General features: G+C 37.9%; 1 protein-coding gene across 1 annotated transcript in view; it reads left to right on the top strand.

Moving 5' to 3' along the window:
* Positions 1-444: 444 nt before the first annotated feature.
* UBR3 (ubiquitin protein ligase E3 component n-recognin 3) overlaps positions 445-23,439 on the top strand; it is a 230,774-nt gene continuing 207,779 nt past the window's right edge. The window contains exon 1 of the mRNA XM_060302279.1: positions 445-1,021. Coding sequence (XP_060158262.1) covers positions 471-1,021 — 551 coding nt within the window. The 5' untranslated portion in view covers positions 445-470. The remainder of the gene's footprint in view (positions 1,022-23,439) is intronic.

Genomic DNA, 23,439 nt, shown 5'->3' with positions numbered 1-23,439 from the left:
GGCGAAAAATTAGGAGGGGTTTTCAATAATAATAGTAATTCAATCGTAATTAAGGGTTTGATAACAGTGGGGATCTACATCTCAGAACGAAATGCAGATGCCTAAAAAACAGCTGAAAGATGCTGTCTGTATTCCTGCAGCCCAGGTAAATAGAGGAAAAATGGTCCATATTAAAGATTTTCCATATTAAATAATTTTAAAGTCAGGTCCCTTATTTTAGTGGCTCTCAATTGTAGTTGAGAGCCAAGAGGTCGGAGGAAGAAACAGGAGGTCCGTCCCAAGCGAGAGGGTCGGGAAGCAGGCACCCCAGCGCGAGGGGGCGTGTGCAGGGGCGGGGACACAGGCAGAGGTGCGCGGCAGCCCCGGGGTATCGCGAGAGTTGGGAGGGCCGAGCAATCGCAGCAGCCAATTCCCCCACCCTCCCAGGAGGAGCCGCCGGCCCTGGACTCTCCAAATTCTGAGCTCTCATCATGGCGGCGGCGGCGGCGGCGGCGGCGGCCGTCGGGGGTCCGCAGCCACCCCAAGCCGAGATGCCCGCGACCGGGCTGGCCCTCGACAAGGCGGCCACCGCCGCGCACCTGAAGGCGGCCCTCAGCCGGCCGGACAACCGCGCAGGTGCCGAAGAGCTGCAGGCGCTGCTGGAGCGGGTGCTGAGCGCCGAGCGGCCGCTGGCTGCGGCTGCAGACGGCGAGGAGGCGGCGGCGGCCGGCGGCGGGGGCGGTCCGGGGGCGGCCGAGGAGGAGGCCCTGGAGTGGTGTAAGTGCCTTCTGGCGGGCGGCGGAGGCTACGACGAGTTCTGCGCGGCGGTGCGGGCCTACGACCCCGCGGCGCTCTGCGGCCTGGTCTGGACAGCCAACTTCGTGGCCTACCGCTGCCGGACGTGCGGCATCTCTCCCTGCATGTCGCTGTGCGCCGAGTGCTTCCACCAGGGTGACCACACCGGACACGACTTCAACATGTTCCGCAGCCAGGCCGGCGGTGCCTGCGACTGCGGGGACAGCAACGTGATGCGGGAGAGTGGGTGAGTGGAGCTGTCCTCCGGGGCGGGGGGCACCGCGGGAGGCCCAGGCCGAGGTCTGGGGAGGCCTTGGGGAGGGGAGCTTGGAGCCGACCCAGAGCTGTCAAGGGAAAGGAGTGGGGCAGGAGGTTGCAGCCACATGGGGATGGAAGTGACTGAGCTGTCAGCGGTGAAGGGGATGGGGAGGAGGGGGAGAGCGGAGAGCGTATTTAGGGAACAAGGCTGTGAAGTTTCGGGGAAGCCAGGGCGAACGAGTGATTGAGAGAAAAGAGCCAGTGCGTGGGGTAGGAGCGGAGAGAAGAGAGGATACTCGGGGAATCTGTTGTCGAGCTGTCAATTGCGTACTTGCTGGGAAAGGCTTTAAAGCTGCCTGTTTCTTGGGAAGAGACTGATGATGTGATTTGGATTGGCTGGGAGAGGGATGATATTGGGGACCGAATTGGGTCGCTGGATGATGCGACTCGGGGAGGTGGTCTTGCAGCTGCAGGGGAGGACAGCTTGTGGAAAGGGACTTCTGAACTGTCAGTGTGTCAGTATGAGGGAAGGAGCTCTTGAGCTGATGGGGGTTGAGGGAGGAGGGAAGGGGAGGGGCCTGTATGAAAAGTGACTGTTGAGCTGTCAGTGGAGTATTTGGTGTGCTGGAATGACATCTAGAATTGAGCTACCGAGCGAGCAGTCAATTATAGAATACCTTCCATACCAGCACAAACAAAACACTGAGCGAATTACGAATCATGTGTTAGGTCTTCTCCAGTTAAAAGGGCACTTTATGCACTGACTAATATGTGAACCTCTATCTAAAAGGAAACACTCAAATGCTTTTTCGATAGGGATGATGTACCAGGGTGTTGGGATTTAGGACAAAAGACATTTCAGAGATTGCAGTGAGTTAAAGAGTTGATGCATGTTGTGTCTTGGCTTGGGACATGATGTCAGTGTCTGGGGAAGTCCCGGGGAAAGAAAAACTTAGTCAAAGAGAGGAGATTTTGGCTGGTCAGTAGCCGAAAGAATGTTAGCAAATCCAGTTATTCAAGTTTTTCAGTTTTCAGATCTTAATAATTAATGATAGAGTCTAATCCCGTTAGAAATGGTCACTATTTTCTTTGGAGTACTTGTAGGTTACTGTTATTCCAGAATATTTGTATCGACTAGGTACAAGCAAGGCTCCTAGGATATTAAAAATGAACAAGACATTGACCTGCTCCTTAAGCCGCTTACACTAGAGTAGAAAATGATAAATTCCTTAAATAGTCTGGGAGTCAGAGAAGGCTCTGTGCAGAGGGAGTAAGAAAAAAGCTTCAGAAAGGAGCTGTTTTGAGCTTGTTAATGATAATAATACTTATAATACTGCTATTGCTAGTAACAACAATAGTAATAATTGCAGCTGACATTTGCCAGCTTAAAGTGTATACCTGACACTTAAAAATACTGTAAAAATTGACAATCGAATAGGTAAGATATTTATGTAGCTAAAAAAGCAAAAAAATAAAAAGATACACAGTTTGAAGTTTCCCTCCCATCCTGTCTCCCATCTGCCCAGTTTCTTCACACTGTTACTAGTTCCTCTTAGTGCAAAAAGAAACAAGGATGAATATGTATTTTGATATTTCAGCCTCTTTTTATGCAAAAGGTAACCTATCATGTGCACTGTTGTATACATCTTGAATTTTTCACTTATTTGAGATCTTTCCATGTCAGTAAATCAGTGTACTCACTCTATTAAAAAAAACAATCTGCTGCATAGTGTTTCATGTCATAAATTTGCCGTTCTTTATTTAGTCATCACTTTTGATGGACATTTTAGTTTCAGTATGAAATAAAAAACTGATATACCTCTCTTTGCGTACCTGTGCAAGAATATCAGTAGGATAAATTCTCAAAGTGGGATTTCCAGATTGCCCCCCAAAAGGCTTAGGAGTAAGCAGAACATGTGACTCTCTTTCACACCAGCCTCAACAACAGAGTGCTATTAAAATTTTGGAGTTTTATTCATCTATTTGGAAAATAGTGGTCAAATATTAAAATCTGCTTTACATTTACTCACTTAATCAGTAACTCTGAGATTGTTACTGTTATTATCCCCATTGTACAGAAGAGGAATGTGGGGCACAGAGTTTTAAGAAACTTGCTCAGGATTACACAGGTAGCTGGCTAGGCATGCTGGCTCCAGAGCCTGACAGTTCAGTACTTCTCTCTATTGCCTCTACAAGTACCATTCCTTTTTTTTTTTTTTTTCATTAATTAGTTTATTTTTTGGCTGTGTTGGGTCTTCGTTGCTGCGCACGGGCTTTCTCTAGTTGCAGCGAGCGGGGGCTACTCTTGGTTGCAGTGTGCGGGCTTCTCATTGCAGTGGCTTCTCGTTGCGGAGCATGGGCTCTAGGCACGCGGACTTCAATAGTTGTGGCACACGGGCTCAGTAGTTGTGGCTCGCGGGCTCTAGAGCACAGACTCAGTAGTTGTGGCGCATGGGCTTAGTTGCTCTGCGGCATGTGGGATCTTCCCGGACCAGGGCTTGAACCCGTGTCCCCTGCATTGGAAGGCAGATTCTTAACCACTGTGCCACCAGGGAATTCAGTTATTTTTGATTAGTAGTACTGATATAATAAATGTGGCCTATTAACAGGTATATGAATCAAAGGAAGAAAACAACTGAGAATTCATTTGTGGGAAGAGATCACAAAGCCTATAGAAACTGTATTAATAATTGTATGTTGCCACTAATGTAAGTACAGTCATTGTCACAAATGATTAATGGATGGATGAGTTCAAAAAACGTAATGGAGAAAAAAAAGAAAAAAAGTAATGGAAAATCTAAACTAATGTCAGACTGGTTTGGGGTTCTGATGTTACGAACCAGAAATTGGAATTTTAAACATTTAGTTTTCAAATTTTGTTGCAGAGGATGACCATTTTCATGTTCTATCATGTATTATTGATTTCTTTTGCCTCCTTATTCTTCCTCACAGATTCTAAACTCCTTAAAAAATAGGAACCTCATCTTGCTATTATTTTTCAAAGGCTCTTGTACTTAGTAGTAAATGTTGAATTAAATTGGATAAAATAGTAGCTGTTATACCTGAAAATTTGCCCTGAGATTACATTGCTTTAGTTATGCAGGGAGTGGCATGAATTATTAAATTTATAGCATCTTTTTTCAGTGTACTTCAGGACTGATTTCTTTTTTAATTTCAAAAGTAATACTTATTGGTTATAACATAAAAGTAGGTGGAAAAGTAAAAAGTAAAGGTTCCTCTTTCCTCCATCCCACACCTCAGTGAGAGATTTCCCTTACTTTTGAGCTTAGTTATACATTTAAAAGCTTTTAGTTATAATTTACTCAGCATTTCTAGATGTTGTGTTGTAGGAAGTTTTTAGGTTATTTGGTGTGTGGCAATGCCAGAAATCAAAGCAGTGAATGTCTGGTTGAACAGTGTTATACTCTTCTGAATCTTGCTTTTTTCCTGTGAACGTACTTATTGGATTCTGTCTCTTATTAGTATACATAGAACCATTTTATTTTCTTTTTTAAAGTTAAATTGTATTCTATTGCATTTTCATATTTTTGTATTTTACTGTAATTTTTTTCAGTCAGTTCCCTACTGATAGACATGTAAATTGTTTCCAGTCTTGAGCTTAATATAAGCTTTATTGTAGTCAGTATTCTTGTATACACTTCTTTGTGTATGTGTGAGTATATGTGTGAGGATAAATTATCAGAAGTTATATTATATCTGGTTAATGGAAATGTGCATTTTAAACTTTGATAGAGCCCTCCAAAGAGATTAATTTACACTCCTACCAACAGTATTTGAATGAGCATGTTTCCACACATCTTGGCCAATGTATATGGTGTTACTAGTTTTTCTGATCTTTGTTAACCTGATAAGTGAAAGGTGATATCTTTTTTATCTATTTTGAAGCAAATCTCAGGTATCTTATAATTCAGTTTATAAATGTTTAAGTATGTATCTCAGTAAAAAGATACGAACCCTGAAAAATAAAACTGAACCCAAATGTCCACTGACAGATGAATGGATAAACAAAATGTGGCATATTCATAAGATGGAATATTATTCAGCCTTTACAAGAAATGAAATTCAGACACATGCTACAAAATGGATGAACCTTAAAAACCTTATGCTAAGTGAAATAAGCCTGACACAATAAGACAAATGTTGTATGATTCTGTTTATATGAAGTACCTGCAATAGTCTCATTCACAGAGACAGAACGTAGAATGGTGGTTGTCCGGGGCTGGGGGCAAGGGGGAATGGAGAGTTATTGTTTAATGGGTAGAATTTCAGTTTGGGAAGATAAAACTGTTCTTGAGTTGGATGGTGGTGATGGTTGCACAACAATGTGAATGTTCTTAATACCACTTAAAAATGGTTAAATAATAAATTTTATGTTATGTGTATTTTATCACAAAAGAATTACAGTACTGTTACCACAATTATAGTACCTAAAATATTCACAGTGATTTTTTAATATCTTCAAATAGCAAGTGAGTATTCAGATTTTCCCACTTGTTTCATAAATGATTTCTTAGGGTTAATTTAGGAGTAGGATGCAAACAATGTCCTAATGTTGTATTTGGTTTTTATTTCTCTTAAGAATCTTAATTTATAGTCTCCCCCTCCCCCTTCTTTTTTCCTTCTTTGCAATTTATTAGTTAAAGAAACCGACATTCTGGGTTTTACTGATTGCATCTCTGTGATATGTAACTTGTTCCTCTGCCCATTATTTCTTGTACACTAGTAGTTGGATCTAGAGTCTTGATCAAATTTTAGGTTCCCTTTTTTTGGGGAGGGGGCAAGAAAACTTTATCATGGTGTTTTATACTTCCTGTTGAATAATAGCTGGAGCCACAGAACGTCTCCTTGTCTTTTCTTTAGTAAATGTTAGGTTGATCAGTGGGTTCAGGTTTGTCAGCCCAATCCTTTGTCATGGAGCTCCCTATCATGTTAAAGATTTTTGCAGCTATCGACTGTCATTGTCTAGATCTATTATTTTATTAGGGGCTGCAAAATGGTGATATTCTAATTGTATTATCTTTTCATGTATTAGTGAGTTCTTTGTAGAATACTCTATTCTTTTTAATTAATTAATTAATTTGGCTGAGTCTGGTCTCAGCTGCGGCACGTGGGATCCTTCGTTGTGGCCCGGGCTCTTTGTTGACGTGCGGGCTTCTCTCTAGTTGTGGCATGTGGATTTTCTCTCTCTAGTTGTGGCGCACGGGCTCCAGGGCCCATGGGCTCTGTAGTTTGTGGCATGCGGGCACTCCTGTTGCAGTGCGCGAGCTCAGTAGTTGTGGTGTGCGGGCCTAGTTCCTGGACCAGGGATCGAACCCATGTCCCCCACATTGGAAGGCAGATTCTTTACCACTGGACCACCAGGGAAGTCCCTAGAATACCCTATTCTTAAAGTTTCAAGGATCAGCTATACTTTATCTATTTCTCTAGACATGTTTTACAGAGATTTTCTACTACAGAGGGGTGTACTGTGGCCAAGCAAATTTGGGAAACACTTCACGTCGTATCTTCTTGACTATCTGCAATGTGTAACATCTTAAAGAAATCCTGTAGTAAAGAAATCTGTAACTTTGAATAATCTAAGTTTCATTGGTTAAATCTAGGAAGCTGTTATTTTGAGTCACACCAGTTTGGGAACTTTTGGCCACTTGAATACCCTCCCATTACCTTAATGTCAGCATGTCTAAAATTGAATCAATTATATCGCTCTCCAAAATACTTCCATGTAGATTTTCCTTTTTTATTTTCCTATTTATTTATTTATTTATTATTTTAGTTTAGTTTTTTTTGCCGTGCTGTGAGGCTTGTGGGATCTTAGTTCCCTGACAAGGGATTGAACCTGGGCCTTTGGCCATGAAAGCACAGTCCTAACCATTGGACTGCTGGAGAATTCCCTTTGTTTCTTTTTAAATTAGTATCATTTTCCCCCCAGTCAGAAATCCCAGCTACTAGTGGCTTAAACCTTGAAGAGATTTACTGTTTTGCATCTCAGGACTAGTTCAGCAGCTTATTAGTGTTATTGGGGACCCAGGCTTTTTATAAACTTTTGTTCCATCACTTAGTTTGTTTACATTTGGTCTTTGTTGTCTCATGTCTGGGGAAAAACAGAGGAATGGATTTTGGGTAGATATCTAATAGTGTCTCCTTGTGTCATTATTGATGTTTCCCCTTCCCTCTCCTTGCATGCTTGGTACCAAGACCTGTTCTTTTGTTTTCTCTTAGATTTGTTCTTTTCATTCTCTGCTGTTACCTTAGGTCAAGCCTTCATCACATCATAACCTATTCCAGGATAATTTACTGTTTTCCTGCCTGTAATAATCTCACAGTTCGGTCTAACCTTCACTCATATAAAATTATGCTTTACATATGTGACTACTTTGCTTAAAATAGCTTCCTGGTGGTCCAGTGGGTAAGACTCTGTGCTCCCAATGCAGGGGGCCCGGGTTAGATCCCTGGTCAGGGAACTGGATCCCGCAAGCATGCCACAACTAAGAAGCCCCCATGCTGCAACTAAAAAGATCCTGCATGCTGCAACTAACAGTCCGCGGGCTGCAACTGAGACCTGGCGCAGCCAAAAAAAAAAGGCTTCCCATTTTTTATAAGCTAAAGTCTGGCGCCCTTAGCCTGGCGTCAGTGTTTTCCACAACGTGGCCTCTACCTATGTTGCCAACCTTATCATCTCCTTTGCAGTGGCATCCTCTCGTTATTTTTTTTTTAGCTCACTGTATATATTCCTGTCCTCAAAGTCTCATGTTGCAAAGTCCAGTGGTGAGTTTTATCTTCACTGTGAAGCTCATGTGTAGGGACAACACTTCTATAGCATAAGTACAGTGTGAAACCAAACTGCAGGATTTGATTTTCTGAATTAACAGTTTTTTTTCATTTCTAGTTTATATCGCTACAAGTAACAAACTTTCAATAAAGATTTGATGATGAAGACCTGTGCCATATTTATCTCTTTTATTTATATTCTCTTTGCACATATTCAGAGTTTTAGTATGTTATCTATGTGTTTACATGGATTACTTGTGAAATTTTCTTTCCTATGAATCTGGAATTTTCTCTACAGCAGTATCCATCTAACTCAAGTCACAAATTCAGACAAAGGAGTACAATACTCCTGTTCTGAGAGCTTGGAGGAAGAGGAGTTAAAGACATCTGTGTTCTCTTTTCTGTGTTCATTGTACTTTTTGTCATTGCTAATTTACTAGAAATAAGGTAGACAGATTCTACTTAGTGGAGAAGATTCTCCTTGAGCTGGAAGTGTAATTTCTAGTCATCTTCATAGTTATGAGGTTTAACTACAACAGAGCAATTTAGAAGTGTTGTTAAATAGTGATTTTTTTCTAATCATTTTTATTTCATATTAAATTCTTTAAAACTATTTTCAACTATGAAACATTTTCAATATACATAAAAGTATAAAAATAATATAACAAATACCTTTGTACTCACCACTGAGATTAATAGAGGTCAACCTTTCGTCATATTTTCCTTAGAGCTTTTTTCAATCAGAAAAATAAAGATCATCCTCTTCTCCCTTCCTTCCTCTTTTCCTCCCTAGGGGTTACCATTCTCCTGAAATTCCTGTGTCATATCCATGCATGTTTTACTTTTTTTTATTTTTATTTTTTGCGGAACGCGGGCCTCTCACTGTTGTGGCCGCTCCTGTTGCGGAGCACAGGCTCCGATGCGCAGGCTCAGCGGCCATGGCTCACGGGCCCAGCCGCTTTGTGGCATGTGGGATCCTCCTGGACCGGGGCACGAACTCGCATCCCCTGCATTGGCAGGCGGATTCTTAACCACTCCGCCACCAGGGAAGTCCTATTTGTCTTTTTAAAGCAATCCTCTTTACCTTGGTTTAAAAAAATGCTTATAAATTTTCGTCTGAAAGGTTTAACATTTTGTATTTCATCTTTAGGTCTTTAGCCCATTTGGAATTTATTTTTACATATAATGTGAGATCGAGATCTAATTTTATCTTTTTCAATATGAGGATCCAGTTATTCTAGCACTGTTTATTTATTAAAAAATTTTTTTTTAATTAAAAAAATTTTTTTTACAGTAGGTCCTTCTCGGTTATCTATTTTAAATATAGCAGTGTGTACATTTTAATCCTAAACTCTCAGTCTGGCCCTCCCCCCCAGCCTTTCCCCTTGGTAACCATAAGTTCATTCTCCAAGTCTGTGAGTCTGTTTCTGTTTTGTTAATAAGTTCATCTGTACCATGTTTTTTTTTTTTAGGTTCTGTATATAAGTGATATCACATGATATTTGTCTTTCTCTGTCTGACTTACTTAACTTAGTATGATAATCTCCAGGTCCATCCATGTTGCTGCTAATGGAATTATTTCATTATTTCATTATTTTTAATGGCTGAGTAATATTCCATTTGTATATATGTACCACATCTTCTTTATCCATTCATCTGTCAATGGATGTTTCGGTTGCTTCTATGTATTGGGTAATGTAAACATCTAGCACCATTTATTAAACAGCCATTTTTTTCTTCATTGATTTTTGTGCCACCTCTGTCACGTATCAGTTTCCTGTATATGTCCTAAGCTCTCTGTTGTACTGATATGTCTCTTGCAACAATATCATACTACTTTAATTATTATAACATTAGAATATATCTCAATATGGCAGGATTTCCCTTATAATTCTTCAAAAGAATCTTGGCTATACTTGGTCCCTAGCTTTTTCATTTGAATTTCAGGGTCAGCTTGTCAAGTTCTGTGGAAAATTCTGTTAGTTATTTTTTGGAATCATGCTAAATTTGAGGACATTGCAGAAGGAGTCTCTACAAGGATATTCATTATAATACTATTTGAAAATATAGAAATAGGAAAAATATAGAAATAATGAGAAAATATAGAAAATATAGAAACAATTAAACTGTTGTTTAATCATGCAGTGGAATTCTTTTCAGTAGAATACACATGTTGTCATCTTTGTAGTATTAAATCTTCCTAACCGTGAGAGTAGTGTAAATTGTTTTTTCTATCAACAAAGTAATTTCCTCCATAAATTGTGTATCTTTTGTTAAATTTGTTCCCCGATACCTTCTTTTTGTTTCTACTATAAATATCATTAAAAGAATTACTTTTTCTAATTCCTTGTTTATTGCTTTTTCTCAATATTTTATATTATAAAAATTTTCAAATGCTTTTTTTTAATATTGATCAAGCAATATTTTGAAGTCTCTTCTAATAGCTAATCTGTACATTTTCTTATTAATGAGTTTTATTGTAGGTCTGGAATTTACATATATCTAATTTAACATTCTGAACAAGCCTTAGGGGTTGATATTATCATCTACATAAGTAAAATATAGTCTCAGGGAGGCAACATGACCAAAGTCACACAGCTGTTATTCACACCGATTTCTGTGCATATTCCAAATCTTGTGTTCTTAGCCTCTGTGGCCTCTGTTGATACTGTCTACTAGTGAAAGCTGAAGAAAACTTTACAAAGAACTTGAATTTGATCTGGAAGGAGATTGGGAGTTAAAGGAGGACATTATGGATAGAAGGAACAGAAAACATAAAGCTTCACAGGCTTGAAAGAACATGATGTAATCAGGTACTAGAGTAGTTTTCAGCCTCACTCTCAAATAATATTTTAACTGGGTTAAGAATTTTAGTTGAAATTTGTTTTCCCTTACACTTTGAAGGTACTTTTCTGTTGTCTTCCGGTCTCTGTTGTTGAGAAGTTATATTCCATCTAATTGTTCTTTTGTAAGTAATCTGCCTTTGTTAATTACTTTTAAGGTTTACTTTTTGGTGATCTGTACTTTCAGTTTGATGTGTCTAGGTGTGGCTTCATTGTTGAGCTGATTCTAGATGACGATTTGTGTCTCTCATCAGTTCTGAAAATTCTCAGCCATTGTCTCTTTGAATTTCAGCTCTCTCCCATTCTTTATGTTCTGTTTTGGGTACTATGCTACTATAACATATTTGTTGAATCTTCTCATTCTGTTTTCTAAATAGAGCTCACTCATTTTCTATCCATTTATCTTTTTTTTTTTCCCCCTGAATTGGGGGTGATTTCCTCATATCTGTCTTCTAGGTAATTCCTTCTTCAATTCTGTCTAATCTGCTGTCCAGTTTGTCTATTAAGTTTTTGATTTGCATTTCTAGAAAAAATCTTTAAGGAAAATTTTACAAGAAATTTGAATTTTACCTGGAAGGAGATTGGGAGCTGTTTTCTAAACCATCACAGACATCATTGGCCCAGTGCCAGTTTTAAAAATTAATTTTTAGTTTGGGGAGTTCCAGTGCCACATGAGTAATGTAAATTTGAACCCCAAACTTGCATGAAGCCTAGATTTGGGGTTTTGATTTCTTAAGGGAATTTTAAGCCTTGCCCATTGCTCAGTTAGAGATAATCCTGCTTGTAGGTGATTTTATTGGGAGAGATGGGGACAATTCAATGGAATATATTCTTTTTTTAAAGCTTAAAAAAAATACATTTATTTATTTATTTGTTTTTGGCTGCATTGGGTCTTCGTTGCTGCACATGGGCTTTCTCTAGTTGCAGTAAGCGGGGGCTACTGTTCATTGCGGTGCATGGGCTTCTCGTTGCAGTGGCTTCTTTTGTTGTGGAGCACAGGCTCTAGGCACACGGGTTTCAGTAGTTGTGGCATGTGGGCTCAGTAGTTGTGGCTCCTGGGCTCTAGAGTGCAGGCTCAGTAGTTGTGGCACATGGGCTTAGTTGCTCCGTGGCATGAGGAGTTTTCCTGGACCAGGGCTCGAGCCCATGTTCCCTGCACTGGCAGGTGGATTCTTAACCACCACCACCAGGGAAGTCCTGGAATATATTCTTTAAAGAATCTCAGGAAATCTAACCTGTAATAGTGGAAAGAATTTCCTAGAATGCTGGTTGGCAAGAATATTATAGTTCTGATTTATTCACAGTGATATTTTCATTATCACAGAACTCCAGGTAGCTTATCAGTCATCTCTAGAGAACACTCATTTTTTGACCAGGGACCTTTGAAGTTGGTCTTGCTAATTTTCAGTTTAGAATTTGTGAGAACATAACTGTCTATGAGGCCATGTTTTGGTCTCACTTCCCAACATTTGTTATCTTTTAGTCCTTGGGTAAATCACTTAATTTTCCTAGGCTGTAGTTTTTCTCACATGTAAAATGGGGACAGTATTTGACCTGCCTACTTCAATTTTTCTTTTAACTAAATGAGACTAGAAACATAAATAGAATGGTATTATTCCAATTTTATGTAATTGATTGCCCAGGACTATGAAACATTGGCATGCTATATTAATATTCCATTATACTGGTGATAGAACTGTTAAAAAGCAAAACCTTTTATCAAAGCATTGGATTGGAATGCTTGACCAAGGCAATTGCATATGATTTTGAAGGCATTTTTTGGAATAGCTTGATTGAGGCATAATTGATTTATAATAAGTTGCACACATTTAAAGTACATTATGTTTCTATATATATATACACATATATATGTATGTATACACACACACACACACACACACACACACACTTGTAAAACTATCACCACAATCAAGATAGTAAACATAGCAACCACCTGCAAGGTAATCCCTACCTTCTGCCTTTTTTCTGTGCCTCTTCCCCCAGCAACCACTGATCTATATTCTGTTGCTGTAGATTAATTTGCATTTCTAGAGCTTTATGTAAGTGGAATATGTGTGTGTGTGTGTGTGTATGTGCATATATTTATATTTTGTGATGCTAACACCACATTTATAAATGTAAAAAAATAGTTCACCAAATAACACTCTCTTATGGTGGCTTTTTTTTTTTTTTTTTAAATGTTTCCCAAAACCTAAATCAGGGCACCATTTTTAGATAGTCATCAGGAAAATAACAGTGCATAGGAATTCTAGCCTTTCTCAGTGAGAACTTCAGCATCTTGTTTTTACCTTTTAACCGTGAATTATTCAAAAATTAATGCATTATTGCTTCAATTCTAGGAGGAGAACACCTTTTCCCATTTCCATTTTTCTTACTTTGTTTTCATGTTTATCAGAGCACCCAAAACATTTTATTATTGATAATTCAACTTCTTACAAATCATCCTCAAAGGCAGGACAAATTAAGTCAGTCTGGTGTGGATATATGTACACACACATATATTTGATCTGGTGTCCTTCACTCAGTGTAACTATTTTAGATTCATTCATGTTGTTTTGTGTCAGTAGTTCATTCCTTTATTGCTAAGTAATATTCCACTGTAAGGATATAACACAATTTGTATATCTGTTCATCTGGTGATGAACATTTGAGTAGCTTCCAGTTTTTGGCTATTACAAATTTAGCTGTTATGAACATTCATATTCAAGTTGAGGTTTGTGTATTGATCTTACCTCTTGCAACCTCACTAAACTTATTTGGTCTAGTAGCTTTTGATGGATTCCATTAGATTTTCTATGTAGATGAGCATGTTGACTGTGAATAAAGATTGTTTTACTTCTTCCTTTCAAATCTTAGTGCCTTTCCTTTCTCCCTCCCTCCCTCTCTGTCTCTCTCTCTATTTCTTCCTCCCTCCCTCCTCTCTCTCTCTCTTTCTTTTTCTCTTTCTCTCTCTCCCCCTTCCTTCCTTCCTTCCTTTCTTTCTTTTTCTTTCTTTCTTTTCTCTCTTTCTTTCTCTCTTTCTCTCTCTCTCTCTCTCTACTTCCTCCCTCCCTTCCTGATTGCATGGGGCACAACCTCCAGTACAGTGTTGAGCAGAAGTGGTGAATGTGTATATCCTTGTCGTGTTCCTGATGCTAGGGGAAAATAAGTCTTTTATCATTAAGTCTGATATTAGCTGTAGGTTTTTTGTAGATGCTCTTTATCCAATTGAGTAATTTCTATTCCTAGTTTGCTGAGAGGTTTTGTTTTTTTTTCCCCCAATTATCAGCAGTGGGTTGCTGGATTTTGTCAAATGTTTTTTCTGCATCTACTGAGGTAATTGTGTGATTTTTCTTTTTAATCTGTACATATGGTGAATTACATTAAGTAATTTTTTGAGTATTGAACAAGTCTTGCATCCTGGGGTAAACTCTACTTGGTCATGATGTATTACCCTTTTTATATATTGCTGGATTCGAGTTGCTAGTATTTTGATATGAGGATTTTTGTATCTATGTTCAAGAGGGATATTGAACTATAGTTTTCTTTTTTAATATCTTTGTCTAATTTTGGTATTAGGGTAAAGCTACTTTTCTAAAATGAGTTTGGAAGGGTTCCCACCTCTTCTGAATTTTTTTAAGATTTTGTGTAGAATATAATATATTTCTCCCTTAAATGTTGGGCAGAGACTGGCAGTGAAGCAATCTAAGTTTGGAGTATTTATTGTTGGAAGGTTTTTAAGTACAAATTCAATTCCTTTAATGATGTACTACTTATTCAGGTTATGTTTTTGTGTGAGCTTTGGCAGTTTCAATCTTTCAAGGAATTTGACCATTTCATTTAAGTTGTTGAATTTAGGGGCAAAAGGTTGCTTGTAATATTTTATTGTTCTATCAGTGTCTGTAGAATATATAATGATATCATCTTTTTCATTCCTGTGTCACTTTTGTTGCTCTTTTTAAGCAACCAGCTTTTGATTTTATTGATTTTTCTGTTTCTTTTTTTTTTTCCCATGTGGTTCTCAATTTCAGTGATATGTCCTCTGTATCGCCGGTCCCCAACCTTTTTGGCACTAGGGATAGTTTTGTGGAAGACAGTTTCTCCACGGACGGTATCTATTTTTAAAAATATTTTTTCTTGGGAATTCCCTGGTGCTCCAGTGGTTAGGACTCTGAGCTTCCACTGCAGGGACATGGGTTCGATCCTGGTCAGGAGACTAAGATGCCGCAAACTGTGTGGCGTCGCCAAAAAAACTCAAAAACCAAAACCCCAAAAACAAAGAATGTTTTTCTTTTAAACTATTTGTGTCTTTTTATTTAAAGTCCTTTTCTTGTAGGCAGTTGATCTTGTTGGGCCTATCTTTTTTTATCCAATTTGATAATCTCTGACAGTGGTATTTCGACTACATTTGATATGCTTATTGATATGGTTAGATTTAAGTGTATCATCTTGCTGTTTATTTCCTATTTATCCCATCTACCCTTTGTTTGCTTTTTTCCTCCTTTTTGCCTTCTTTTAAATTATTTTTTATGTTTCCATTTATCTCCTTTGTTTGTTGATTAGCTTGTCATTGTTATTTTATTGATTGCCTTATGGTTTATAGTGTACAGTGCATCTTTAACTTATCACAGTCTACCTTCAGTTATGTTATACTACTTTATGTATAGTATAAGAATCTTCTAATAGTTTGTTTCTGTTTTTCCTCTCCCAGCTTTTATCTTACTGTTGTCATACATTTTATTTTCACATATATCATAAACTCATGAATACATTGTTGTTTTTATTTAAACAATCAATTTCTGGGCTTCCCTAGTGGCACAGTGGTTGAGAGTCCGCCTGCCGATGCAGGGGACACGGGTTCGTGCCCTGGTCCGGGAAGATCCCACATGCCGCAGAGCGGCTAGGCCCGTGAGCCATGGCCGCTGAGCCTGCGCGTCCAGAGCCTGTGCTCTGCAACGGGAGAGGCCACAGCAGTGAGAGGCCTGCATACTGCAAAAAAAAAAAATTAATTAATTAATTTAAAAAAAATCAATTTCTAATAGTGATTTAAATGATAATTAAAAAATCATACTCATCTAGTTACAATTTCCAGTGTTTTGTTCCTTTGTGTAGGTCCATGTTTCCATCTTATGCGTGAATAACTTCCTTTAGTATATCTTATAGTGCAGGTTTGCTAGTGATGGATTCTTTTTTTTTTTTTTTGGTATGTCTGGAAATGTCTTTATTTTGCTTTTTTTTGCCTTTGTTTTTGAAAGATTCTAAGGATTCTAGGACTTTATGATATACTAGTGTCTTTTTTAAAAAAATTTTATTTATTTTTGGCTGTATTGGATCTTTGTTGCTGCATGCAGACTTTCTCTAGTTGCGGCAAGCGGGGGCTACTCTTGATTGCGGTTGCGGGCTTCTCATGGTGGTGGCTTCCTCTTGTTGCAGAGCATGGGCTCTCGGCGCACAGCCTCAGTAGTTGTGGCACGTGGGCTCAGTAGTTGTGACTCGCGGGCTTAGTTGCTCCACAGCATGTGGGATCTTCCCGGACCAGGGCTCCAACCTGTGTCCCCTGCATTGGCAAGCGGATTCTTAACCACTGCGCCACCAGGGAAGCCCACTAGTGTCTTCTTACTTGCATTGTTTCCAAGGAGAAATCTGCTGTCATCCTTTTTTTTTTTTTTTGGCTTCTCTGACCTGTCTTCTTCTGTGGCTGCTTTTCACATTTTCTCTTTATCCCTGCTTTTGAGTAGTTTGATTATGATGTCTCAGTGTAGGGTTGTTTTTTTTTTTGTTTTTTTTGTTCATGTTTTTTGTGCTTGGGCTTGTTGAGCTTCTTGGACTTTGGGTTTATTATTTTAATCAAATTTGGAAAAAAATTTGAACATTATTTCTTTTATTTATTTATTTATTTGGCCACGCTGCGCAGCACGCGGGACCTTAGTTCCCCAACCAGGGATCGAAACTGTGCCCCCTGCAGTGGAAATGTGGAGTCTTCACCACTGGACTGCCAGGGAAGTCCCTGAGCATTATTTCTTTATATGTTTTTCTACCTTCCTCTACTTTTGGGGACTCTAGTTACATGCATATTAAGCTGCTTGAAGCATAGCTCACTACTGTTCCTTTCATTTTTGGCAGTCTGCTTTTTTCTTGTCTTTTGTTTTTGCTAGTTTCTCTTTCTATGTCTTTAGGTTCACTAATCTTTTCTTCTTCCCTGTCTAATCTGTTAATCCAATCCATTGTATTTTTTATCTCAGACATTGTAGTTTAATCCCTAGAAGTTCAACTTTTTAATATCTTCCATATCTTTACCTAACTTTTGAACATATGGAATGCCATTATAATAACTTTTAATGTTTATTTCTGCAAATCTAACATCTGTGTTAATTTTGGATTATTTTTGATTGATTGTTCTCCTCATCATAGATTGTTTTTTTCTACTTCTTTATACTCCAGACATTGGATGCCTGCCATTGTGAATTTTACCTTTTTAGGTGCTTGATATTTTTTCTATTTACGAATATTTTTGAACTTTGTTTTGGCATGTAGTTAATTTTTTGGAAACAGTTTGATTCTTTCAAGTTTTGCTTTATGGTTTGTTAGGTGGGTCAGGAGAATTGCTCAGTCTAGGGCTAATTATTTCCCATTACCAAGGAAACACCTTCCCCATTACCAAGGAAAGTACCTAATATCTCATGAATTATGAGTTTTTGCAGGCTGGCTGATGGAAATGACTGTTCTAGGTTCTATATGTGAACATGTGCTGTGTTCTAATTTTTTCAATTAAAAAAATTTTTTTTTTTTTTCCTGGCCTTGGGTAGTTTTCTCATATTTATGTGATCTATACTCTGGTGAATACTCAGGGATTCCCTGTATAGATTTCTGGAATTATTTCTCTGTGGAATTCTTTTCTGCCTGGAACTCTGTCCTGTTGACTTTAGTGGCATTGATTTTCCTAGACTCTCAGTTCTGCCTCCTCCCTTAACTCAGGAAGCTTGCCTGGCTCCATTTGGTTCTCCTTCCTCGGGTTGTGGCCTTGAAACCCTCAAGGCAGTAAGATGTGACATTTGAAGGGGCTCATTTCATTTGCTTCCCATCTGTTAGAGATCATTGTCTTTCACTGACTGATGTTCAGTGTCTGGAAAACCACTATTTATGTATTTTATCTGCTTTTTTGGTTGTTTTTGGATGAGGGGATAAATCCAGTATTTGTTACTCTATCTTGGGCTGAGGTACAAAAACACTGACATGCAAAATTTTAAAAAGCCTTTATTCTGATAACAGGTTTTATTTAATTAACTCTTATTAATAAAGTATACTTTTGGAGTAAAGAATAGTATCATTATAATGTTTTTTTACTTTTGAGTTAAATAGTACTTTGCTTGTAAAAAACTGAGGAAAAAGTGATATTACCCATCTTTTTTAGAGAATATGTTTTTAAATGGGATGCTTATCTCTAATTATGCACATATTTGTAGTACAGTATTATATGCGGTATTCTCATAGCTATATTTACCAGTCACCTAAGTGGACTTTTTTCTGTATATGTGCTCTCAGAAAATCTGTTGGATTTTGCTCTAACTTTGGAAGAGTACCTTTTGCTTTTAGAGAAGAGGGCCCACAACCTGTTAGACGTTTACCCTCATCTGTGTTCACTGCTGGATTTTCCTGAAGACATGTAATGTCAGGTTTCTTAATATTTAAGTTAGGCACTTTGAGCTTGTCATTTATAAGGTTGGTCTGACGTTCATAAGTTAGATAGAATTTGCATGGTATATATCTTTCCATCCCTTTACTTTTAACTTAAATATATCTTTGTATATTTATATTTAAATTGCATTTCGTTAAGTAGCTTATTGGTGATCATTTCACAATATACACAAATACCTAATCGTTATACTGAACTCCTGAAACTAATATAATGTTATATGTCAATAATATCTCAAAGAAAGTGCATTTCTTGTATAGATGATATATTTGGATTTTGCTTTTTGCAAATCACTATGATAATCTCTGTCTTTTAATTGGCATGCTTAGACTGTTCACATTTATTTTAATTCTTGATATGGTTTTATTAACATACACCAGCTTTGTTGTTCTCTATTTTTATTAGTTTTTTTTACCCTTCTCCTCCTCATGATAATTTCTGAGGTAGATATTATTGTCCTCATTTCACGGCGGAGTAATTAATTGGGGTAAGAGTGAGTCTTACTCAATGAATAGTAATTGGCATAGCTGGGATCCAGGTCTTTTGAGTTGGAGTCTGTTAAATAAATCTTGGTTTGAAATGTGAACCACTCTTTTGCTTACTGATTAACCATCTGCGTTAAAACATCTTTTCAGGGACTTCCCTGGTGGCGCAGCGGTTAAGAATCCTCCTGCCAATGCGGGGAATGTGGGTTTGAGCCCTGGTCCAGGAAGATCCCACATGCCGCAGAGCAACTAAGCCTGTGTGCCACAACTACTGAGCCTGTGCTCTAGAGACCGCGTGCCACAACTACTGAAGCCCACGCACCTAGAGCCTGTGCTCCACAACAAGAGAAGCCACCGCAATGAGAGGCCCGTGCACCGCAATGAAGAGTAGCCCCCACTCACTGCAACTAGAGAAATCTGAGTGCAGCAATGAAGACCCAATGCAGCCAAAAACAAACAAACAAATAAATAAATAAAAAAACACCTTTTCAGAGGTGCTCATATTCCCTATAATTTGCCTTCCATAGTTATTTTTTTCCTGGTAATTAATTATAGTTAGAGGGCAATGTGTTTTAATCTCTTTAGGCCTTAGACTGCCTATTTTTTTAATTTTTAAATTTTTATTATTATTTTTTAATATCTATTGGAGTATAATTGCTTTACAATGGTGTGTTAGTTTCTGCTGTATAACAAAGTGAATCAGCTATGCATATATATATAGCCCCATATCCCCTCCCTCTTGCGTCTCCCTCCTACCCTCCCTATCCCACCCCTCGAGGTGGACACAAAGCAGCGAGCTGATCTCCCTGTGCTATACGGCTGCTTCCCACTAGCTATCTCTTTTACATTTGGTAGTGTATATATGTCCATGCCACTCTCTCACTTCGTCCCAGCTTACCCTTCCCCCTCCCCGTGTCCTCAAGTCCATTCTCTATGTCTGTGTCTTTATTTGTGTCCTGCCCCTAGGTTCTTCAGAACCATTTTTTTTAGATTCTATACATATGTGTTAGCATATGGTATTTGTTTTTCTCTTTCTGACTTCACTCTGTATGACAGTCTCTGGGTCCATCTACCTCACTACAAATAGCTCAATTTCATTTCTTTTTATGGCTGAGTAATATGACATTGTATATATGTGCCACATTTTCTTTATCCATTCATCTGTCGATGGACACTTAGATTGCTTCCATGTCCTGGCTATTGTAAATAGAGCTACAATGAACATTGTGATACATGACTCTTTTTGAATTATGGTTTTCTCAGGGTGTATGCCCAGTAGTGGGATTGCTGGGTTGTATGGTAGTTCTATTTTTAGTTTTTAAAGGAACCGCCATACTGTTCTCCATAGTGGTTTATCAATTTACATTCCCACCAACAGTGCAAGAGGGCTCCCTTTTCTCCACACCCTCTCCAGCATTTATTGTTTGTAGATTTTTTGTTGATGGCCATTCTGACAGGTGTGAGGTGATACCTCATTGTAGTTTTGAGTTGCATTTCTCTAATGATTAGTGATGTTGAGCATTCTTTCATGTGTTTGTTGGCAATCTGTATATCTTCTTGGGAGAAATGTCTATTTAGGTCTTCTGCCCATTTTTGGATTAGGTTGTTTGTTTTTTTGATAGTTAGCTGCATGAGCTGCTTGTATATTTTCGAGATTAATCCTTTGTCAGTTGCTTGGTTTGCAAATATTTTCTCCCATTCTGAGGGTTGTCTTTTCATCTTGTTTATGGTTTCCTTTGCTGTGCAAAAGCTTTTAAGTTTCATTAGGTCCCATTTGTTTATTTTTGTTTTTATTTCCATTTCTCTAGGAGGTGGGTCAAAAAGGATCTTGCTGTGATTTATGTCATGGAGTGTTCTGCCTGTGTTTTCCTCTAAGAGTTTTATAGTGTCTGGCTTTACATTTAGGTCTTTAATCCATTTTGAGTTTATTTTTGTGTATGGTGTTAGGGAGTGTTGTAATTTCATTCTTTTACATGTAGTTGTCCAGTTTTCCCAGCACCACTTATTGAAGAGGCTAGACTGCCTATTTTTTTATATTATTATTATTTTTAAAAATATTTATTTATGTATTTGTTTATTTTGGCTGCACCGGGTCTTAGTTGCGGCACTCGGGATCTTTGTTGTGGCATGTGGGAATTTTTTAGTTGTGGCATGCAGACTCTTATTTGCGGCATGCATGCGGGATCTAGTTCCCCGACCAGGGATCAAACCCAGTTCGCCTGCATTGGGAGTGCAGAGTTTCACCCACTGGACCACCAGGCAAGTCCCCAGGCTGCCTGTTTTTAAATGCACATGTAGTATTTTAATGCTAGAATGTACCCTAGAGATAATTTACTATCAGCCCTTCATTTTGTAGTTGAGATGTATCTTAGACTTTTTAAGCAGTGATTGAGATCACTGTATTTTAAATACTTTCATAATCTAAGAGCACTGGCCTCATTGACTAACAGATCAGTGGATTATGGATTAATTTGATTAATTAATAGGTAGACTTGCATTTTTCTATTCCATGGCTATATATCCTTTGGATTCCTCTAGTATATGGAGTTGGCGAGCTACTTCCCAGGAATTGGCTGCTTGTTTTTGTAAAAAAGTTTTTTTGAACACACCGCATTCATTTAGTTATATTGTTTATGGCTGCTTTCACTTCACAAAGGCAGAGTTGAGTACTGACAGAAACTGTATGACTCTCAAAGCCTAAAATATTACTATCTGGCCCTTTAAGAAAAAAATGTTGGCTTCTATAATAGAGTTGTGGATTTTTGTGGATCTAAAAATGCCTACTTTAAACCAACTAATTAAAATTATAAGCAAGCCTGTGAATAACTATTAACTTAAATAAATAACTTGAGATCTCATCCATACCAAAATACTATGAAAGAATGTAAATTTTCAACAGATATGTGTTTGGCTTTAATATTTTCTTTTTTCTTATCATACACTAGTGTAAGCATAACTAAAAATCACTTAGTCACTTGAATTCTGGTTTGAAAGGTGAGAGGGAGGAACTACTTACGGATGCCTGAGAAAATGTTGCTGCCAGAAGCTGAGATAAGGAACCCAGGAGAGGGGAACAGTTTTGGTGAACAGAGATCGTAGAGGACTGGAGCTGGGCAAGAGGCAGACAATTTTTGATGACGTTCCATTTTGTCTAGCAAATGACTCACTATCATTGATCAGGGTTTATTGTAAGCTACGAGCAGAGTATTTTTGTCAGGTAGGTTACAAAGATGTGCTGGTTCTTAAAATGTAAGTACACTTTTTTCTTTTTTCTCTATAACGGAACTTAGTTTCTTTGAACTCCGCATGAATTTATGTGTGTTGTTTGTGTGTATATATATGTGCAGAGGATGAAGTAAGGAAGAAAGAAAAAGAGGAACCTATTAAATAATTCTGGTCAAAAGATCCCCTGAGATATAGTTTATTTTTTAAACAGTAATAGAAAAAATCCTTTAAGGTAGGTGTTCTTCTTTATCTCTGAGATTATTAACTTAATGTTTTACCATAGTTTTGGTAATTATATTTCTTATCATCTGCTCAGTTATCCATCTTGCAGTTAGGTACTCTAAAAGAAAAGAAGTTTAGGTTTTTATAACACTGAAATTTAACACTGGCAATTAAGGTTAACCGTTCTCATTGAGAGAGAGGGAAGTGATGCCTTGCCTTAGGTTTATTTGGAGTAATACTGAATAGGGGTTTTAACTCAGATTCTGAGTATCTGTATAAGTAAGTCAGTGTTTTTTATGTTATCAAATTTACATACACAGGAAAGTATGTATAAAATGTATGTATACAGTATAAAGAATTTTAGTAGAAGGAACACTCATGTACCACTATCTACATTAAGAAATAGATTATTGATAGATATTTTATATTACCTTATTTCTAATAGAAAATGAATTCAAGTTAATCTGAAACTTCAAGGTGATGAAAGTTTTTTTTTTTTTTTTTTTTCCCTTAAGACCAAAAAAAGCTCTGGAGAGTATTAAGGGATTAAACATTGAGATTAGGAAGAGGTTAGAAAGGGTTAGCCTTCATGCTGGTATTAAAATACTATATATAATAGATTCTTAAAGCAAGAGAATTTCTCATTGTCATTTAATTAGAAGGGCCATGCAACCTAGATTTTCCTCTCTAGCTTTATTGAGGTATAATTGACAAAGTTATATACATTTAAAGTATATAACATGATGATTGTTATATACATGTAACATGATGTATATGTTACAAAATGATTACCACAGTAAGGTTTAGTTAACACATTCATCACCTCATATGGTTACCTTTTTTTCGTGGTAAGAACTAAGATCTACTTTCTTAGCAAATTTCAAGTATATAAAACAGTATTGTTAACTGTAGTCACCATGCTGTACATTAGATCGCCAGAGATTTTTTATCTTACAACTGGAAGTTTGTACACTGTGACCAACAATCCATTTCCCCCATCCCAAGCCCCTGACAACCACCATTCTACTCTCTGTTTCTGAGTTCAACTTATTTTAGATTGCACTTACAAGTGAGATCATACAATATTTGTCTTTCTCTGACTTATTTCACTTAGCATAATGCCCCTTAAGTTCATCCATATTGTCACAAA

This window comes from Globicephala melas, chromosome 7, assembly GCF_963455315.2.
Source record: "Globicephala melas chromosome 7, mGloMel1.2, whole genome shotgun sequence".
Classification (NCBI taxonomy): Eukaryota; Metazoa; Chordata; class Mammalia; order Artiodactyla; family Delphinidae; genus Globicephala; species Globicephala melas.
This window is presented reverse-complemented; position numbering and strand designations above follow the sequence as displayed.